General features: G+C 36.9%; 1 protein-coding gene across 1 annotated transcript in view; it reads right to left on the bottom strand.

Moving 5' to 3' along the window:
* NBEA (neurobeachin) overlaps positions 1 to 21,870 on the bottom strand; it is a 649,896-nt gene that overhangs the window by 90,496 nt on the left and 537,530 nt on the right. The window contains exon 44 of the mRNA XM_061133617.1: positions 14,534 to 14,646. Coding sequence (XP_060989600.1) covers positions 14,534 to 14,646 — 113 coding nt within the window. The remainder of the gene's footprint in view (positions 1 to 14,533; positions 14,647 to 21,870) is intronic.

Raw genomic sequence — 21,870 nt, forward strand, 5'->3', positions numbered from 1 at the left:
TGGAGAATCTCATGGACAGAGGAGCCTGGTGGGTTGCAGTCTATAGGGTCGCAAAGAGTCAGGCTCGACCAAAGCACCTTAGCGCTGTGCTGAGCTCCAAGGGCTGAAGCTACTGTGAGGGCACATGGAGCCCCGCGGTGACCCAGAGGGGTGGGATGGCGGTCGGGGGAGGGCGTTCCAAAACGAAGGGGTAGAGGTACACATAGTTGATTTACTTTGTTGTACACTCGGAACTAACAAGACATTGTAAAGCAATTATACTTCAATAAAAAATAAGTTAGATGACCCAGGAATATCTTTCAAATGGGAACATTTAAATTTTCATAAATTTTAATAGATTATAGCAACTTTATATTTTAGCTAGCAAACAATAAAGATGTATTTTAAAATATAAACTCCTGCTATCAATATTTACCAATATTTGAATCACCTTATATCAGAACTTTTCTAGTTAAAACAAGTTAAGTGACAACATCAGGTAGAAGAGACAAAGGCAAAAGGTGAGATATTCTACAGGAAAGCTGGCACGGTTTCTTAATAAGTTACCATCATGAAAAAGAAAAGGTAGTGGTGAGGAACTATTCTGACCTAGAAGACATGTAAGAGACCTAAGAATCAAACATACTTTGTGGTTATGGGACTTAATTAAGTCCATGGGACTTAAAGCTTTTGTGCAGCAAAGGAAATCACTGACAAAATGAAAAGATAACCTACTGAATGGGAGAAATTATTTGCAAATTATATGACTGTCAAGGGGTTAATATCCAACTTATAAAAAAAAGTCCTTACAATTCAGATTAAAACAAATAAGCAAACCAATTTAAAAATTGGGCAAAGGACCGGCATAGACATTTCCCCAAAAGCACATACAGGTGGCCAACAGTCACATGAAAAGATGAAAGAGAAAAACAAATTGAAACCACAATGAGATATCAGTTTACAGCTGTCAAAAGGCTATCATCAAAAAGACCACACATAATAAACGTTGGTGAGAATGTGGAGCAAAGAGAACCCTTATACAAAGCTGGTGGGAATGTAAATTGGTGCAGCCACTATGGAAAATAGTATGAAGATTCCTCAGAAAACTAAATATAGAATTAGCATTGTGCTCATGCTAAGTCGCTTCAGTTGTGTCTGACTCTTTGCAACTCTATGGACTGTAGCCACCTAGGCTCTTAAGTCCATGGGATTCTCCAGGCAAGAATACTGGAATTGGGTGCCATTCCCTTCTCCGGGGATCTTCCCGAGCCAGGGATTGAACCCATGTCTCTTGCATTGGCAGGTGGGTTCTTTACCACTAGCACCACCTGGGAAGCCCCAGAACTAACATATGATCTAGCAATTCTATTCCTGGGTATATATTTGAAGAAAATGAAAACACTAATTCAAATAGATACATGCATCCCAATGTTCACAGCAACATTGCAATAGGCAAGAATGGAAGCGACCAAAGTGTCTATCAACAGATGAATGGATAAAGAGAATGTCACACACACATACACACACACACTGTAGAATACTACTCAGCCATAAAAATAATGAAAATGTTGTCATTTGCAACAACATGGGTGAACCTGGAGAGTATTATGCTTAGTGAAATAAGTCAGACAGAAAAAACACAAATACTGTATAGTATCACTTATATGTGGAATCTAAAAAAAAATAAAACAAACACAGGTTATAACAAAATAGAAACAGACTTATAGAAATAAAGAACAAATTAGTAGTTACCAGTCAGGAGAGGGAAGGTGGGGAGGGACAAGTTAAGAGGAAGGGGTTAAGAGGTACACACTACCATGAAAAAATAAAGAAGTTACAAGGACATACTGTACAGCAAAGAGAATATAGCTAGTATTTATAATAACTTTAAATGGAATATAACCTATAAAAATTTTGAATCACTGTTTTGTACCTCTGTTACTAATATAATATTGTATATCGACTACACTTCAATTAAAAAAGGGATAAGAAAAAATAAATTGCTCATTAAAAAAAAAAAATTACTGTGTAGTCCTTGACGGAATACTATCTTGAACAAACCAATTTTTAAAGACATACAGTAGGTAACTAGAAAAACCTGATTATGGTCACAGTGTTAGATAATATTAGGGAAATACCATTAAGTTTTGTTAGGTGTGAAGATAGTAATCTGATAATGGAGGAAAATGTATTTTTCATACTAAAGTATTTAGGGATAAAGTGTAATATCTTTAATTTACCTTAAAGCACTTCAGTAAAACAAAAAAAAGCTAAAATGTTAATAACTAATATCTAGGTATTGGGTAAGTGGGTATTAATAACTGTTGGTGCTTTTCTTTTGAAAAATTTTATAATAAAAAGTCAAAATAAAATAAAAATGGAATGTAAAAACCAAAAAAATCTTTCAAACTCTAACCAATAGTGCTTATGTTTTAAGTTGTTCTTATTGATAAGAATGCTTTTAAATTGGAAATTTGTGTTTGCAAACTGTGTGAAAATTTTGGTCTCTGAAATAGATTTAATCTCCCCTTTGGAATTTTATGCACACTATTAATCTGCTTAATACGGCCTTTCATCATCAGGTGAAATTCAGCTAATCACAACACAATTCCCACTTACATTCTTAAGAAACGGAGCCTGAAGTAATGAAGCATTAATAAAAGGAAGTGTTAGGAATTATATTTTGTTGGCTTTAACTGAGTGTATTTCTTTTAATACTTTTTCATAGGGTGAATAAACACAGTTGATTATATTATGAAAAAAGATAAACTTTGAGCCAAAGTTGCACTTTGATTAGCACAATTTACGAGCACGTCAGTATGTCGCTCAGTCCCACATGGGACCACGGTCTCTGCAGAGGGAGAGGCTCAGTCCAGGCACTGCTGCTGCCTTCCCTGCTTCTGTCTGACATGGCTGTCCCAGCGTTTAGGAGAGGTGGAGCACATCTAGGAGGTAACGTAGTCAATAGGCATTTAATAAAAAAAAAAAAAAGTACATTCTACCTAACTATTGTGGAGAAATTAATACAACCTGTGTTAACTAGTGCAATTTCTCCTAGAATTGTGGGGATAAAATGAGAAAATCTATGTACACTGCTTTAGCATTATGCCTGGCACATAATAGTACATGTCAAACGTGGGCTGTTACCATTACCTTGGAATAATTACTAAAAGTTAGTTTAAAATATCTTAGTGAAAAGTACTCAATTTTACATAAAAACAATAGAAGTAAAAATAAAATACCTTAAATCTTGATGTGTCAGTTCTAAAAGATGTCAAACTGCTAAGTAGTGGGGTGATGATGAGTCTGTAAATTTCAAGATCATCACTACTGAATATTCCATTTCAGCTGGGAAGCAAGGCTTAAAGAGGCCGACTCTGGCCTAATTTTGCCACAATGATGCTACATTTTAGATGTGACACACGGCAGGTGAAATAAAAGCACATAGAGCACACACTAGAAAAGTGCTCCAGTTGTTCCCAGTTCCTTTTTTTAACAGCTTACATTTTTAAAAGTAGGACAGGCTGCAGTATTTTCACCTATCTCCCTTTCTGAAAGGATAGGATGCTTAGCTGAATGGGAAGGCACAAGCAAAGAGGCTAAGTGGACTTTAGCATAAGCAGACAAAGCAGGACTGGGTGGGGACTTCTGTGTAAATCCTTAAAGCTCGCTGTCACCCTCCATGTGTCCCCAACAAACAACAGTGGAGAAGAAAACAAACCAAAAATGCCTCGCTGTTTCTGGGGGTGTGTATGTGCATACTTACTAAGTCGCTTTAGTCGTGTCCAACTCTTTGAGACCCTACATATAGACTGTAGCCCGCCAGGCGCCTCTGTCCATGGGAGTCTCCAGGCAAGAATAATGGAGAAGCCTGCCATTTCCTACCCCAGGGGCCTGACGCAGGGATTGAACCTGCCTCTCTTCTGTCTCCTGCGCTGGCAGGAGGGTTCTTTAACACTAGCACCACCTGGCAAGCCCTTCTGGGTACTATGTTTCTGTGTTAGTCGCTCAGTCGGGTCCAACTCTTTGCAACCCCACAGGCTGTAGCCTGCCAGGCTCCTCTGTCCATGGGATTCTCCAGACAAGAATACTCCAGTGGCTTGCCATTCCCTTCTGCAGAGGATCTTTCTGCCCCCGAGAATGAGCCCTGTCTCTTGCATTGCAGGCAGATTCTTTACTGTTTGAGCTACAGGGAAGTCCTGGGTACTATAGTGGATGTGAATCAACTTGTTTCTTTTTCTGCCCTTTTCTTCGGTTTTCCTTCCTTCCAGCTAGAAGGAAAGGAGCTTAATACACAACCATGGGATTCTCCAGACAAGAATACTGGAGTGGGTTGCCATGTATTCCTTCTGCCTGGATCTTCCAGATGCAGGTATTGAACGCAAGCCCTACATACATTGGCGGGTGGGTTCTTTACCACTAGCACCCACTGGGAAGGCCAAAACAGTATCCAGATTTTGCCAATACATACCTTGTCTTAAGCAAAGGAGAAAAGGAAAGATATATCCATTTGAATGCAGAGATCCAAAGAATAGCAAGGAGAGATAAGAAAGCCTTCCTCAGTGATTAACGCAAAGAAATAGAGGAAAACAATAGAATGGGAAAGACTAGAGATCTCTTCAAGAAGATGAGAGATACCAAGGAAATATTTCATGCAAAGATGGGCTCAATAAAGGACAGAAATGGTAGGGACCTAACAGAAGCAGAAGATATTAAGAAAAGGTGGTAAGAATACACAGAAGAACTATACAAAAAAGATCTTCACGACCAAGATAATCACAATGGTATGATCACTCACCTAGAGCCAGACATCCTGGAATGTGAAGTTAAGTGGGCCTTAGGAAGCATCACTATGAACAAAGCTAGTGGAGGTGATGGAATTCCAGTTGAGCTATTTCAAATCCTGAAAGATGATGCTGTGAAAGGGTTGCACTCAATATGCCAGCAAATGTAGAAAACTCAGCAGTGGCCACAGGACTGGAAAAGGTCAGTTTTCATTCCAATCCCAAAGAAAGGCAATCCCAAAGAATGCTCAAACTACTGCACAATTGCACTCATCTCACACGCTAGTAAAGTAATGCTCAAAATTCTCCAAGCCAGGCTTCAACAGTACGTGAACCGTGAACTTCCAGATGTTCAAGCTAGTTTTAGAAAAGGCAGAGAAACCAGAGATCAAATTGCCAACATCCGATGGATCATCAAAAAAGCAAGAGAGTTCCAGGAAAACATCTATTCCTGTTTTATTGACTATGGCAAAGCCTTTGACTGTGTGGAGCACAATAAACTGTGGAAAATTCTGAACGAGATGGGAATACCAGACCACCTGACCTGCCTCTTGAGAAACCTATATGCAGGTCAGGAAGCAACAGTTAGAACTAGACATGGAGCAACAGACTGGTTCCAAATAGGAAAAGGAGTACGTCAAGGCTGTATATTGTCACCCTGCTTATTTAACTTCTATGCAGAGTACATCATGAGAAACACTGGGCTGGAAGAAGCACAAGCTGGAATCAAGACTGCCATGAGAAATATCAATAACCTCAGATACGCAGATCACACCACCCTTACGGCAGAAAGTGAAGAGGAACTAAAAAGCCTCTTGATGAAAGTGAAAGAGGAGAATGAAAAAGTTGGCTTAAAGCTTAACACTCAGAAAACTAAGGTCATGGCATCTGGTCCCATCACTTCACGGGAAATAGATGGGGAGACAGTGGAAACAGTGTCAGACTTTATTTTGGGGGGCTTCAAAATCACTGCAGATGGTGATTGCAGCCATGGAATTAAAAGACGCTTACTCCTTGGAAGGAAAGTTATGATTAATCTAGATAGCATATTAAAAAGCAGAGACACTAATTTGCCAACAAAGGTCCGTCTAGTCAAGGCTATGGTTTTTCCTGTGGTCATGTATGGATGTGAAAGTTGGACTGTGAAGAAAGCTGAGCACCAAAAAACTGATGCTTTTGAACTGTGGCGTTGGAGAAGACTCTTGAGAGTCCCTTGGACTGCAAGGAGATCCAACCAGTCCATCCTAAACGAGATCAGTCCCGGGTGTTCATTGGAAGGACTGATGCTGAAGCTGAAACTCCAGTACTTTGGCCACCTCATGCGAAGAGTTGACTCATTGGAAAAGACCCTGATGCTGGGAGGGATTAGGGGCAGGAGGAGGAGGGGACGACAGAGGATGAGATGGTTGGATGGCATCACTGACTCAGTGGACATGGGTTTGGGTGGACTCCAGGAGTAGGTGACAGACAGGGAGGCCTGGCGTGCTGCAGTTCATGGTGTCGCAGAGTCGGACACGACTGAGCGACTGGACTGAACTGAACCTTGTCTTAAAATAGTACTTATCCTTCGGTTTTGCAATAGAAGCCATTCTAACAAAAATGATTTTCAAATTGGGTTCTATGTTAAGGCAACCTTCAACATACATTATAGAAAAAATTTTGTATTTGGCAGTAGCTTCTTTTGGCAGATGGTATATAATTAGATTTACACGTTCACATTTTTGTCTTCTAACCAGTTTTATATCATCATAGTCAGTTACGAATACACTTAGTTTTGCCCCATTTTTCAAGCTTTGTTTTTAAAGCTTGAGCATTAGGTAAATTACATGTTAAAGCAAATAAAACTAACTTCATTTTAGATATTGTTGATTTTTAATGAGAAAGAAAGATAAAATGACTGTAGAAATTTGCACCACATTGCCCAGTTGAGCACTCCCTATGCTAACAAGGTAAATAAACCCTTTTCTATGTGGTATGTAGGCGTTTGGCAGTATCAAGGGTGGACAGTTGAGAGTATTCACACTTCAGTGCATCCATTTGCATTATCACATTTCTAAACCTCAAGGCATTATCACTTCCTTTTTAAAGTGGCATAATAATTTGGGAAATAATGGTAATGCTTATCATCAACTGTCAATCAAACAACTCCTGAGTTAACAAAACATATTTTTTCCACACAATGAATGGGTGTGTGTGTGTGATGTTCTATGCTCATGTCAATATTAGTAAAATTTGGCTCTTGTGATGAAACTATTTCATTTATCAGAGGGTTTGACTGGGATATAGGAAAATTCCATTTACACTTTAGTGAGCAAGGAGCTGTGCTTCTTGTCAAAGCCACATAACCACTGTATATGCAGAGTAAAATTCACGTGTGTATGCAAATAACTGGAACAGTGGCACATATGCTTTAAGATAGATTTTGCCACAAAGTCACATCTCAATGAGGAAAATCTGTATAAATTTGGAGAAAAATCTCTACAATCAGTGCTGCTTGAGTACTGAAAAGATAAGTCAATGATGGGTTGTTTCTTTAGCTGCCCATCATGTCAAGCAATACATAAGACCTCTAACCTGCACATGTAATGAATAAAACTTGAACTTGTGATGTCTAATCTGAAGAGGGGTCTAATATATTTTACTGATGAGGAACTTTCATTGCTCCTGTGCTCTTCAGTTAAGTGGGTGAAGGAAGAGTAAGAATATTATAAATGCAATAAAATATTTCATTTAAATAAATGTGTACATCAAACAAAGTTAAGTAAACATTTAACTTCAGTAATTTGATGTTTAAGGCTTTTCATTAACTTGGAAATCTACACATATGAAAAAACAGTCATTTATTGCATGAAAAATATTTCATATTTTATTAAAAATTGTTGCTTTTGATTTTATTAAAATAAAATTAAACCGATCTTTGTCACTAGATTGTTTTCAATCACAAACTCTCAATTGAGAATTACAGAATTTTGCTTTTTTGACCCCTAGTCACTGAATGCCACTGTGTGTTGGGCATTACAGTAGATGCCTTACCTACATTATTGCACTTAATTTTCAACAACTCCATGTGAATACTATTGTGTTCATTTTAAAGAAGAGGAAACAGAAATTCAGAGAGCTTAGGAAACAAGCCTAAGTCTGCACAGCAGGTGAGAGAGCTACATTTGAATAGAGCTTATATTCTTTCATGTTCTGTTTACGACCTCTCCTTTTTCTCCTCTCAATTTTAATACCGATATACATAAAGGAAAACTGAAAAGGTGTGATGATTCTAGAGCTAGCCTTTCCCAGCAGCCAGTACAGAGAACAGAAACCTCCAGCATTCCCCTCTCTCTATAACTGAGAGCTGAGTGCCTGCTGAAGCCGACTTTGTGAAAAGAAAGCCATCTCCAACTCAGATCGCTATCCTGCCCTCGGCACCGAAGCCCCAGGGAAAGCATGTCTAGGGCAGAGACATTATTTTTATTTATTTTCTCATTTTTGGTTCTTGTCTGGATCCTATAAAAATATCATTACTAATTTTTCCAATGTGATTTTGTTAAATACTGGTGGTAGTTTAGTTGCTAAGTTGTGTGTGACTCTTGAGACCCCATGGACTACAGCCCACCAGGCTTCTCTGTCCATGGGGTTTTCCAGGCAAGAATACTGGAGTGGGTTGCCAATTTCCTTCTCCAAGGGATCTTCCTGACCCAGGGATTGAACCTGAGTCTCGTGTACTGCAGGCAGATTCTTTATGAACTGAGCTACCAGGGAATTCCTGTTAGGTATTAGATGATGCTTAAAAATGAAATAGCCATTGCTTTGTTAATATTGTCAGAACATTATGGGGAAGTAGGTAAGAAATGCATGTAACAGCTGAATTATGGGCTTAGACCAGTTATGGGAAGAAACAGACCCAGGTGTACGTAGATGTTTTACGCCCTTTCATACCCCTCTCATTTGCTTCAGTGAAGCATCCAGGATTCCTTGAGAGAGAGATTCTTCTTTGCACTGAGAATAGATCTGGGTTTTATGATACAAGTAATTTGTAGGAGATGGGTTCTTTAGGAGAAGGAGCATAAAACTACAGACATACCATTAGGGGCAAATGATAAGAAGAGGCCCCTGAAACTTGAGGGGCTTTGAAGTTTAAGCTTCACTAGCTTAAATTAATTATGATAAATTTATTTCTGACTCCACTTAATGTCATATATTACAACCATTGTGTTGTTTAGTCACTAAATCATGCTCAACTCCTTTGTGACCTCATGGACTGTAGCCTGCCAGGCTCCTATATCTATGGGATTTCCCAGGTAAGAATACTGGCCATTTTCTTCTCCAGGAACTCTTCCCAACCCAGGGATCAAACCCGTGTCTCCGGTACTGGCAGGTGGATTCTTTACGACTGAGCCACCACAGAAGTTCATATATTATAATTATTATTGTCGTTCAGTCGCCACGTTGTGTCCGACTCTTCATGACCCCATGGGCTGCAGCATGCCAAGCCTCCCTGTCCCTTACCATCTCCCGGAGTTTGCTCAAGTTCATGTCCATTGCATTGGTGATGTCATCCAACCATCTCATCCTCTGTCACCCTCTTCTCCTTCTGCCTTCAACTTTTCCCATCATAAGGGTTTCTTTCCCACTGTGTCGGCTCTTTGCATCAGGTGGCCAAAGTATTGGTGCTTCGGCTTCAGCATCAATCCTTCCAATGAGTATTCAAAGTTGCGTTCCCTTAATATTGATTGGTTTGATCTCTGTGCTATCCAAGGGACTCTCACGAGTCGTCTCCAGCACCCCATTTCAAAAGCATCAATTCTTCAGCACTTTGCCTTCCTTACGGTCCAGCTCTTACAACCATACATGACTACTGGAAAGACGATGGCCTTGACTATATGGACCTTTGTTGGCAAAGTGATGTCTTTGCTTTTTAACACACTCTCGAGGTTTGTCATAGCTTTCCTGACAAGAAACAACTGTCTTCTAATTTCATGGCTGCAGTCACCATCCTCAGTGATTTTAGGACCCAAGAAGAGGAAATCTGTCACTGCTTCCACCTTTTCCCCTTCTATTTGCCATGAAGTGATGGGGCCAGATGCCATGATCTTAGTTTTTTAATATTTAGCTTTAAGCACAGCTTTTTCACTCTCCTCCTTCACCCTCATCAAGAAGTTCTCTAGGTCCTCTTTGCTTTCTGCCATTAGAGTGGTATTGACCACATATCTGAGGTTGTTGATATTTCTCTTCACAATCTTGATTCCAGCTTGTAACTCATTCAGATTATATATGTAATAGGCAACCTACCGCCAATTAGTTTTTTCTCCTTCATAACCAATGAACATTCCTTGAGAGTTAGGTCTCTATCTTAAAATCCTCTTAGCACCTTGGAAAGTTCCTTTTACATAGTAGCTCTGTGTATACAAACCTGTAGTTCATTTGCTATTGTATAGATTATAGAAACTATAAAGAAGAAACTTTCAGATACAGTATACTTGACATTTTATAATAGTGAATTTATTTAAGCTCCCTTTCCTTAGGGTACAGGAATTCAACGTTCCTCTTGTCAACTCTTAGCCGTGCACATGAGGAGACATTTTCTGGGATTTCTGGGAAAGCAAAGTTTCTTTTGTCTTTCACATGAGGAACTTGGTGAGATGCCTAATTTGGATAGTTTGATATGAGTCTGGAACTGTCATGGTCATTTTGCTCCTAAAAGGGGATTTCTTGGAGCTACTGGAGGCCATCCAGTAGAGGGTGAGTATGAAGCCCACAGAGGGGAAGGCAGAGCAGAATGGTGGAAAGAACTCGGTGCTTGGTGGCATTATTTGCATCACTGGAAAAAAAACCTGACTGAAACTAAACCTTCCTCCTCTGAATTTTTCAGTTGTGAGAACCAATAACGTTGATTTACTGTTCAAGCCAACTGCTTAAGCTGGGTTGTCTGAAACATTCATCAGAAGTCCTGACACAACTAGTATTTATGAAACCAATGCAATGCAGAGGTATAAAGAAAGAAAAGAAATAATCTGTGACTTTTTAAAGGACTGTTCATTTCTTAATGTCTTAACTTTTATGCAGTAAAGAAATAAAAATTAGTTGAGGCTCTAAATGTTGTTTACTAAAACAAATTCTACAATTTATTCACTGATAGGAATTATGACTTGGGTCTTAAATTTTGTGTAGGAAAAACTTTTGTTATTGGAGAGCTTTTAGAATGTTCTGGTTAATAACACTGTTCAAATATTCCAAATATCCCTTGAATTTCTGAAGATTAACAGACTTTTCACTAAAAATTTTATTCATAGTACTGGTTATAACTACAAGAATTTCATGTGCTTCTCAATGGTAATCTCTTCACTGTAATAATATTGCATCATTAGAAGTTTTTCTTTCCAGTTATGTTATTATACTTCAAATGTCATTTTCCCATTAGGCATATAATATGATATATTTTCATACACTAAAATCTTATTTATTAATGATTTCTATACAGGATGGTCTCGAGTTTCTAGCCCATTTGTAAGAAGTTCCTATTAAGAAATTCAATTAAGCATGGGAAAGAATGTAAGAATAATTTATTAACAGATCAAGGTTTTAATTTGCTACTTACCATTTTCCTATCATGTTATTTTGACAGAATGTAAAGAACAAATTGCTAAAGAATGGAACATAGTAGAATTGGAAGAAAAAGTCATCTATCTTTTAAGAACCACGGGTTCAAAAGTTCACAATATGAAGGACTCTATGTTTGCAAAAGCAGTCAGTGTTCATGTCGCCTAATTTGTTTAGGCTGTCTGTTTACCTCTTTTACTTACCTAACACTAAATAAAATTAGGAGAGCACATGTGGGTCACAAAAGGAAAAGTTCTGGCAAAAGGCATACAGGTTAAATAGATCATCTTAAAAAACTTGAAGAATGTTTACATATTTTATTCTACTTTAGAAATAGTGATTTCCTCATTTAACTTATCTTTTCTACAAGAATAAACTAAAAATCTATAATTACTAGCAAATATTTTACCATTTGCCTTATCTCATCCATATGAACCAAGATGAAGGCTCTATTTTCTTTGGTTGGGATAATGTTTCAAGAACCTTTGAGTCCAAATGTCTTAGTGTACTTGAGCTTGCATTTTTCAGTCTGTTCCAGCCCACACTATAACTACTGCCATAATGCTGGATTCCCAGATTTCTGGTAACCATCTGAGTCTTCCTCTCAGCTCTGGACTAGACTCTCTCCAAGATGGCTAAGATACGTCTTTACTGACTCCTGTACACTCCTTCACCTGGGACAGGGCTTAACATATATACAGTAAGTGTGTGGTGTTGGTTGAATTAATGACTGAAAGAATGGACACGTAAATGGAGGAAAGAGAGGAACTTTGGTCTGTAAGCTTCCTTTCATCATAATATCCCAGTTGATTTCAAAGAAAAAGGGCTTTCTTCCCTGTGCTAAAAATAATCTAAAATACCTATTGTAGTGGTTAACTCATGAGTTTATAACACTATGTAACATGCTACATGACTATCTGAATGATAAAATCATTTTCTGTAAAATTAAATAAGCATGAACTATATTATATGGGGAGCTACATGAGAGGAATTCTTATGTAAGATGCTACATGAGAATCCACACTATACATTTCATTGTGTGTATAAACACATATATATGCACACTCACATATGTACATATATATACACACATAGTATATAATACATAATGACTACTGAATTAATATTAAGTAAAACACATGTTAATAAGATTTTGTTAAAGAACTAATTTAGCAGTTTTCACCTCCAGATTTATAAGTTAGTTTGGTCTTGTTTTACATCCAAAGATCACATCTCAATCTTAGAAATTCATGTCAAAAATGCATACTGTTCAAACATCCTAATTCCAATAAGGATGTAACAGTGTATATTTATCATCCTTATTTGAAACTTGAAAGACAATTCAAAGTATATGGCGTATATCAAGGGTTTAACTACATTATATTTATACCCAACGTATTAGCTAATGCTGATATGCCAGGTGCTCTCAGTATTTTTACACTCATCAATTCAGCAACAACCCTATTATTACTGTCCTCGTTATACAGGTGAGGAAACTGAGGAAAAGAGAGATGAAACAGTTGTCTAAAGCCTCAAAGCCATTAAGTGGCAGAATTAGGATCTGCCAGGCAGTCTAGCTACAGAGTTCTTGTTCCTAACCTCTACTTATTGCCTCTCATGTAGCTCCCTATACAATATAGTTCATTCTTACTTAATTTTACAGAAAATGATTTTATCATTCAGATAATCAATAATCAGATTTGCTTTTGAAGGGCAGGCCCTATGAATTCTGCCTGAGTCTGAATACTTATTTGCACACAGTAAATGATTAAAGATTTTTGTTCAGTGCAATCACACTGGAAAAATTATTACACTTTCAGCCATATTGAAATTCAATTGCTAGCACTTTTCTACCAGCTATGTGACTCTCAATAAGATACTGGCTAACTGATCCATTAGGTCCCTGGAGTACCTATAACAGCACAGCTAAAATCAGCAATAAGCTAGCAAGTTTGATAGGAAGTCCCATAAATTATAGGAGCTAGAGAGTGAAGGGCAGATAACATGGAAAAATTAGTACACAGGCTTCAGCCATAGGCTAAGAAACATTCCACATGTAATAACAGCTCATATTCATGAAGTGCTTCTGTGATCCAAGTACTGTTACATTCTTTAAATGCACATGTCATTTGACCTTCACAACTGAATGAAGTAGGACTTATTCTCATATTACGAATGGGGATACTGAGGCAAATAGAATGGCTTCAGCTCCCACAAATATAAGCAGTGACATAGAGAACTTCAACTTAAGTGGATCTAATTTTCAAAGGCAAGAAAAAAAGGCAAGAGAAGATGTGCTTAGTTAAAAACTGTCTGTGAGATTAAACTTAAATTGGTTATATTGCTCACTTTCCTGCCTTGCAGGGCTTATGCTACACTTTTTCATGAGCTCCTCAACCTTCTCCCCGCCAAAACCAAAAGTATACACATATGCACATATGCCTTTCATGCTGTTGTGGAATACTAAACTAGACAACTAAGGAAGACAGAAAATCCAGAGTGGATGAGCAGCTTAAAATGGCTAACCTGTCTAAACTTTATGGCCTAGCTCTGACATTAGCTGAGGCTAGAGAGAAGCTTTTGGGGCTGAGTATCTAGTTCTTCACTGAATTTCAGAGTTTCATATCCCACGTTAAGTTTCCTATCAGCAAATGAGGGGAATGAACCAAAAATTGGCTTTTTATTCTTACCATCCATTATGTATTTTTTTCTTGCTATTTTTGGGACAAATCTTCTCTCTTTTATCTTAACAGATCCTTGATAAATTATTGTGTCCTACTTTCTTTTTCCTTATCAAGCTTCTCTCCAATGTATGTATGTACTACAGTTAAGATAACAAGTCTTATCATCTAAGAAATATATCACATAAATTATTGGTCATATTTTGTATTAATTTGAAGTTTCTGGCCTGAACCTTTAAAACCCAGAATATCAGAACAACCTCTCCTTACACATGCTGTTTCTCAAATAGCCATTTCATTTTGTCTATACTAGTACTAATTTAACTTCTTATAGCTTAACTCCTATGCTAAGGAAACAATTTAGATACTGAGTGCAAAAAGAGGAGACATTCAGCTTTACCTTTCTTACAACACTAATTGAACATACATACTCTGGTAGAAATGTTTTTGGAATATAGCCTTAAGAAGAAAATTCACTTCTATGTATTTAAAAGTTACCTTTGATAGATCCCTGAAGTTTCCCGGAAGAGTCAAATCCAGCTCTTCTGATTCATAGTTTGTTAATACCCATGGAAACACGGGGTATTGGTTCAGATCATTGTATGTCCGTCCTAGTAAAGAAAGAGAGACATGAAAATCTGTATACACTAACTGCTGAGGAAAGTGTTGACCATCTTTATAATCGATGAGGCAACTATTGCATTGCAGAAGAAAAGTAACTCTTTTGTTTATTGAACTATGTCTTTATTTAATCAAAAGCACTTATAACAACATGTTTCAAGTGAATTCACTCAATAATAATTTAGAAGTAAGTAATGAGAATTACTTTCTTATAAGATAACTTGAAGTGATTGCTAGCTATCTGTCAAAATCAATCTCTCTTCTTCCTGGGCTAGACCATGTTTCTTAGGCTCCCTTATGAGTAGCTATGGCTGTGGGGCTTAAGTTCCAATCAAGAGAATGTGAACGCAGTTGGTATCGGCACCTCCAGGCTTGGTTCATTGCAGCTTGGCACTTGGATGCTCCACGTCCATCTCTTTGCAGCTGAACATGATGAAGACGCTACTGTCACCTTGGAAGCTGAGCCTTGTAGGCCAGGGTCCCTGGAAGTGATCGTGGAGGAGGTCACCAGCTGGCCTGCCCACTTGCAGATCACGTGACGGTGTTCTATTATACCAAGTACATACCTAAAAATTCTATTGCCAGCACACTGAATACTACATTGTGCTTCTCTTGACAATCAAAGTAGAGAATTTTCAAGTTAATGGAAGTACACTGAAGTCAGTATGGAAAAGCAATGAGGCAGATGTCAAGCATGTTTTTTCTTCACTCCCTTAAGCTCACAAATTTTCTTTTCCTATTATGTTGTTTCAGTTTAGCGGAGAGCTGCTGAATGCTAGCTGGATATTTTTTTCCTGTTTGTTTGTTTTTTAGTTTGAATAATATTTTTTGGGTAGGATACTGAAGCCTGTGCTTAGGGAGAGCACAGCACAGGCCCCCCTGATAAACTGATACTGAAATTACAAATGATCAGATGAAATTCAGAGAAACATGATTAAGGAAACAGGGTCCAAAGACAACTTTTATTGGAAAAGATTGTTTCTTGTAAAAATATGATATGAATTGAACATAGGACTTCCTAGATTTCCATTCAAACCCATAAAAAAATAGCTATTTCCCTGATGTTAGTGATATGGATTTCATCTTGTATGCCTTGGTGCACACATATTAGTATAACAGTAGAACAGATATACATATTCTTATCTATCTTCAAGAACTGACATTAAATGATACCTACTCTTGTAGCAATTGGTCACTGGTTGTGAAATAGAAAAAAAAAAACATAATCTGAGGAAGAACTAAATCTGTTAACAATTGTAAGCATAAAATCAAATTAATTCACTGAGTAAACATTTTATTGGATGATTGTTTTATCTGTTCTTATGTGAATCTCTGCATTTTACAACAAAAATACCTATTGTTTAAAATGCATAAATTAATGTAGGTGCTTATCATATATGAAGGCAATTGAAAGAAAGCAGAATGTCACTCCCACTTTGCATTTACTGAAATGAGGTGAGAGTAACCTTGGGATTTCCTCTTTGTTCTCTGCCATAGCACTGCTGCAGATGTGTTACAGCTAATATTTGTCTACTTCTCACACTAGTCCTGTAAGCTCCAAAATGTAGGGTCTGAGCTTTAAAAATAAAAAGCAAAACTCTGTGTGTTGAATATTCTGTTTGTCTGATGGATATCTGTTGAAGGAATGAATATATACATGATAAATATGGGATAAAGTGAGCCAGAGTTTACAAGATGAACAAACATAAGCCAAATAAAGAATGGAAACTGCAGAATAGTCCTGTTGGAGGATGAGGACTGTGTAAAGGCACAGAAGTACAAAGGGAGAGAAGGGCCTCGTGAGCACGCATGTGAAACCACCAGAAGGGCATACTGGCAGCCAACGAATGTGCGTGCTTTACGTCCGCAACTCGACTGTGATGAGTGAGAGTGACGAGAGTAAGCAAGAATTTGGAACCTTTTAATTAAAGTTTTTCTTTAGCAGAATATGTAGATATTCTTCTAAAGCAGTCACTGTAAGATACACAGTGTGGAATTCTAAAATTAAATATTATTACTGAGAGTTCATGTTCATGTTAACCTAGGACCCTTGATGACTCTCAAGTGTGTGTTCCATGCTTGTACATACCCAGGGAATCTAGCCTGGCTGGGCAGAGCTCTCTCTGGGGTTCTAAGGAGTTCCCTGGCATATTCAGTGCTCTGCCATTCTTTCAGCTACCATTCTCCTTAAAAATCTATAGATTTTAATGAAAGCGAGGTCTTCCAATATATGTGTATTTTTAGAGATTAACGATGTTATTTATGTAACATTACTTATATAAATAAATGAACAGCTGAAAATATATCATAAATATATATCATAAAATATATCATAAAAATATATCATATTTTCAAAAAAATTCTGATGACATTTCATAACAAGGAGAAACTGTTAAAATAAATAAAATGCCAATTTACATTAACTCAGTACTTAAATGTATTGTTTAAGCACAAACAGCATAAAAATAGAGACCATACTTGAAGACACTGGTTTTTTCTAGAAATGATTTTGTAATAAAAGACATAATGCTATTTTTGGAAAAAAATTTTTTAAAAAGAAAGTATACTCTTTACCACACACACACAAATTGATGGCTGCCAACAGTCACAGCTCACCATAGTTAACCTGTCCTGCATTTTTTGTAATTCACTTTTAATAATCTTTGGAAGATTCTTTAAAAATAAATGCTTAGAAAACTTTGGTAAGTTTTAAATTACTAAAGCCATTTTAAATCCAATAAATACAATAAACTATATAAATAGCTGTTTTGACAGTTACATTAAAATCTTTTTATATAAAAATTTCCACATAAAAGCTTTGCAACATGGACAGCAAATATATATTTTTTATTTTAATTAAAAACTCATGATGTATTTAAAAGCTTCATGGATGAAGTTGGTACTCTGGTACTTTCCATTTATAAGTTTTAGCCATAAATTAGCATTATTATTTTTAATTATTTTACTAAACACCTTTGTGAAATGGAAAAAACAACAACAACAACTGCTGTTTACAAAATTAACCAAAAAAGTGAAATATTTTCAAAGCAAGACCTGTTAGGTTCTGGTACATGTAGGTATTTATGAATTTTTTTGGATAATTGAAATTTAGTAAATAACCTTGTGCTGTAATTGGTAGGGTTCCTTTCTTCTCCCAGTAGTAATAAGTGAAGAGCTTTTTTTTTTTTTAACTAACTGTGCTTATAAAGACTTATCTTGGAAGATGAATATTAAATATCATAAGCTTATGACACTAATCTACTCAAACAATAAAAGTGAAGCACAGTAAATGAGATCTCAGAAACACTAGATATGTTTCTTCACTTTAAAAAAAACTTTTAATTAAACCATCCAATTTAATGTTTTTATATGGCACTTTAGTTTTGAAGGTAAAGTGATCTAGAGACAGCTGACAAAGAAATTATAACTGCAATTCCTTGGTGAAAATGTTAATGACAGCAAAATATTGTTTAATTAGATGATTGCAGCATCTGGATTAACACTCTTTAAGAGCGATGTTCCTGTGCTTGTCTGCTTCTTCACACTTTACAGACATTTTGTCATCTCTAGGTCATTAGGAAAGAATTTTTAATGATTTTTCTAGAAGCAAGCAGTTCAAGTTACATCTAATTAGATGACAATAATAAGCCCAACACATGCAGTAGCTAAATATATACATAATTAACCAGGGAGGGCTTGTACATCACAGAGTAAAAAAGTGGAAAATGCTAAACAGGAGAAAAAGGTTGGGGTTGAGGAAGTTGTGCTGAATTCATTAGCTGATCATATTAAAAAATAACTCAGAAAGCTTTTTAAGAAACCTTCCAAACCTAACCGGATCACTTACATGAAGCTATGTTAGCAGTTACTCTATTTTTTTTTTTAATGCCTGATTTTAACATCTTGTTCATTGTCTTACCTAATAAAGTACAAAATGAGGCATAGGCTGTATCTTTTGAAGCACAATAAACAGAAATTAGCTCAACTCTGGAAGTTAGAGGTTGAACTCACATTTTTAGTCAAACTCTAAGCATCACTGAAAATCTTCCAAAGCTTAATGTTCTTTAAAAATAAAAAAAAACAAACAAAACTTGTTGTTTCAAAATAGTTAAATTTTACAACAGTTCTATGCTAGACTTTCATGTAGTTTTAAAAATTATGCTTTCAAATACTATTTAATGAGATAGGAAAAGTAGAATGTAAACCTTTAGGTGTAGCAGACTCCTAAAGATTACCACACACAGAAAAATCACCAAAATCTTACTTATGATATTTATGGCTAGACTTAGGACTGATTAAATTTTTAAATTATAATTTTCTATATTTCCATTTTTCTATAATGAGTAATTGTTAAATTTATAAATATAACAAAATAAAGGCCATTAAAACATTTATGGGCCTTTAGGTGACTTTTCAAAACAGTATGTTTTCTGAATATTTGATAAGCTTCTTTTACTATGTGAAGTATCTTTATAAAACGTATATATGGTAAACTATATGCAATTGTATATATATACATATGTCACATGAAGGTCTAAAAATCTACATACTGTATTAATACTAGGACACTGCTGCTGTCTGCTTTAGTCTTATTTTTAAAAGAATCTATAAAGGAGAAAAGACAAATTGTCCAAGTATGAGAGACCTCAAGAAACAGACAGCAAGAAATGAGTCATAAAATGTACTTCACATTTCATGTTAAAGTAATGGAGAAAAATGGTAAATCTGAGAGTGTAAGAGAATTACTAGAATATTTTTTATAGAACATGTGGATTTATTAAGTCACATTGACCTATATTTTTAAAAACTTGAAGCCAGAAAGGGTTGTTTTATCTTCTCAATCGGTATCTATTCTGTAACTCTTCTGTTTAATCCAGGAAATATAAAGAATCCCTCATCCAGCGATTCTAGTGCATTCACATAACAGATTATAAAATCATGCAAACAGAGAGTATGAATATTAAATCAGCTCAACTTGATGAGAGTTTATAGAGCAAAACTTCGACTTCATAATCTTATTGGAAAGAAGTGATACAGACATAAAATGTTAAGGGCACATTACCTTAAGTGCCAACGTGTGTAGCACAGGTAGTGCCATAGAAGGTGTGAATGCTATAGGAGATTGACAATTATTGTAAGGTATCTCTTTTAAGAATACAGGTGTAACTTGGTGGTTCTCCAAGTGTGGACGCTGGAGCAGCGGCATCAGGATCACCTGGGGACTTACTAGAAATACAAACTTTAAGCCCCGCCTTAAACCTACTGAATCAGAACCTGTGTTTCAGCAAGCCCTCCAGGTGATTCTGAGAACCACTCCATCCTGGATGTGGGGTTGGTGAATGTGTGGCTCGTGTCGTGGCTGGTGGCACTCCCCGGGAGGTGTTATCATCAGAAGAAAGTCCTCTCACCTAAGGTCCTGTGTCCTTCCCAGGAGCCTCCATCCACTGACTGCTAACTGCAGGTAACAAAGGCCTGGCCACCCTGCCTCAGGGCAAGACATCTCTGAGAGGCATTCCAGCTCCTGGTTTCCTGTGGGATCTGCCAAGGCCTTTCCTGTGATTACTCTGGGGCTCAAGTTCTCCTGCTCCGTTCTACTTTCCACATTCCCCTACAGACACTGATCCCAAGGACACTCTCCAATAAACTTCCTGCAAGCACATTTCTGTCTCAGAGTTTGTTTCTCTGGATCTGAGACCCAACTGAACATGTACCAGGGTCTACATTAGAGATAATAATTCAAGGCCCAGATCTAGTGCTAGCATATTCCTATGGACAAAAGTCATGATGGTAAATAAATGTCAGAAGTTCTTTTGATGAAATACAAATTAAAAACGATTGTCTAAGAACCATTATTTTTTTTTCAGTCTTAAAAGCAGCTATGGATTAAGGCTGATGAGGTAAAAATTGAAATGCACCATGAATATCCTGAGACGGTGTGGTATAGAAGTTGAGTGTTGCTCTACTGCCAAACCACCTACATTAGAATCCTGACTTCACTTACTTGCTAGTTCTGTGACGTGGGCAAGTTATTTACTTCTCTGTACCTCATCTCTTCATTGGTGAAATGGGGTTAAGGACCAGGGCTATTGTTAGTATTAAATGAGTAAATACACCTAAAACACAGAACCACTTAGTGGAAACACTAAGGAAGACACTTAATGGAAAACACTTAGAAGGAAACAGTGTTTGCAACATTATAAATGTCTCAATAAATATTAACTTTTACCATTTTTTCTGAATGTTGCTGTTAATATTAAAGAAGTGTTTACTCATTATTAGAGAAATGCAAATCAAAACCACAATGAGGTACCATTACACGCCAGTCAGGATGGCTGCTATCCAAAAGACTACAAGCAATAAATGCTGGAGAGGGTGTGGAGAAAAGGGAACCCTCTTACACTGTTGGTGGGAATGCAAACTAGTACAGCCTCTATGGAAAACAGTGTGGAGATTTCTTAAAAAACTGGAAATAGAACTGCCATATGACCCAGCAATCCCACTTCTGGGCATACACACTGAGGAAACCAGATCTGAAAGAGACACGTGTACCCCAATGTTCATCGCAGCACTGTTTATAATAGCTAGGACATGGAAGCAACCTAGATGCCCATCAGCAGATGAATGGATAAGGAAGCTGTGGTACATATACATCATGGAATATTACTCAGCCATTAAAAAGAATTCATTTGAACCAGTCCTAATGAGATGGATGAAGCTGGAGCCCCTTATACAGAGTGAAGTAAGCCAGAAAGATAAAGAACATTACAGCATACTAACACATATATATGGAATTTAGAAAGATGGTAACGATAACCCTATATGCAAAACAGAAAAAGAGGCACAGAAATACAGAACAGACTTTTGAACTCTGTGGGAGAATGTGAGGGTGGGATATTTCAAAAGAACAGCATGTATACTATCTATGGTGAAACAGATCACCAGCCCAGGTGGGATGCATGAGACAAGTGCTCCGGCCTGGTGCACTGGGAAGACCCAGAGGAATCGGGTGGAGAGGGAGGTGGGAGCGGGGATCGGGATGGGGAATACGTGTAAATCTATGGCTGATTCATATCAATGTATGACAAAACCCACTGAAATGTTGTGAAGTAATTAGCCTCTAACTAATAAAAAAGAAAAAAAAAAACAATGCAAAAAAAAAAAAAAGAAGTTTAAAAAAGAAATAATAAAACTAAACAAAGAAATAATGCAAATAT

This window comes from Dama dama, chromosome 30 (assembly GCF_033118175.1).
Source record: "Dama dama isolate Ldn47 chromosome 30, ASM3311817v1, whole genome shotgun sequence".
Taxonomy (NCBI): domain Eukaryota; kingdom Metazoa; phylum Chordata; class Mammalia; order Artiodactyla; family Cervidae; genus Dama; species Dama dama.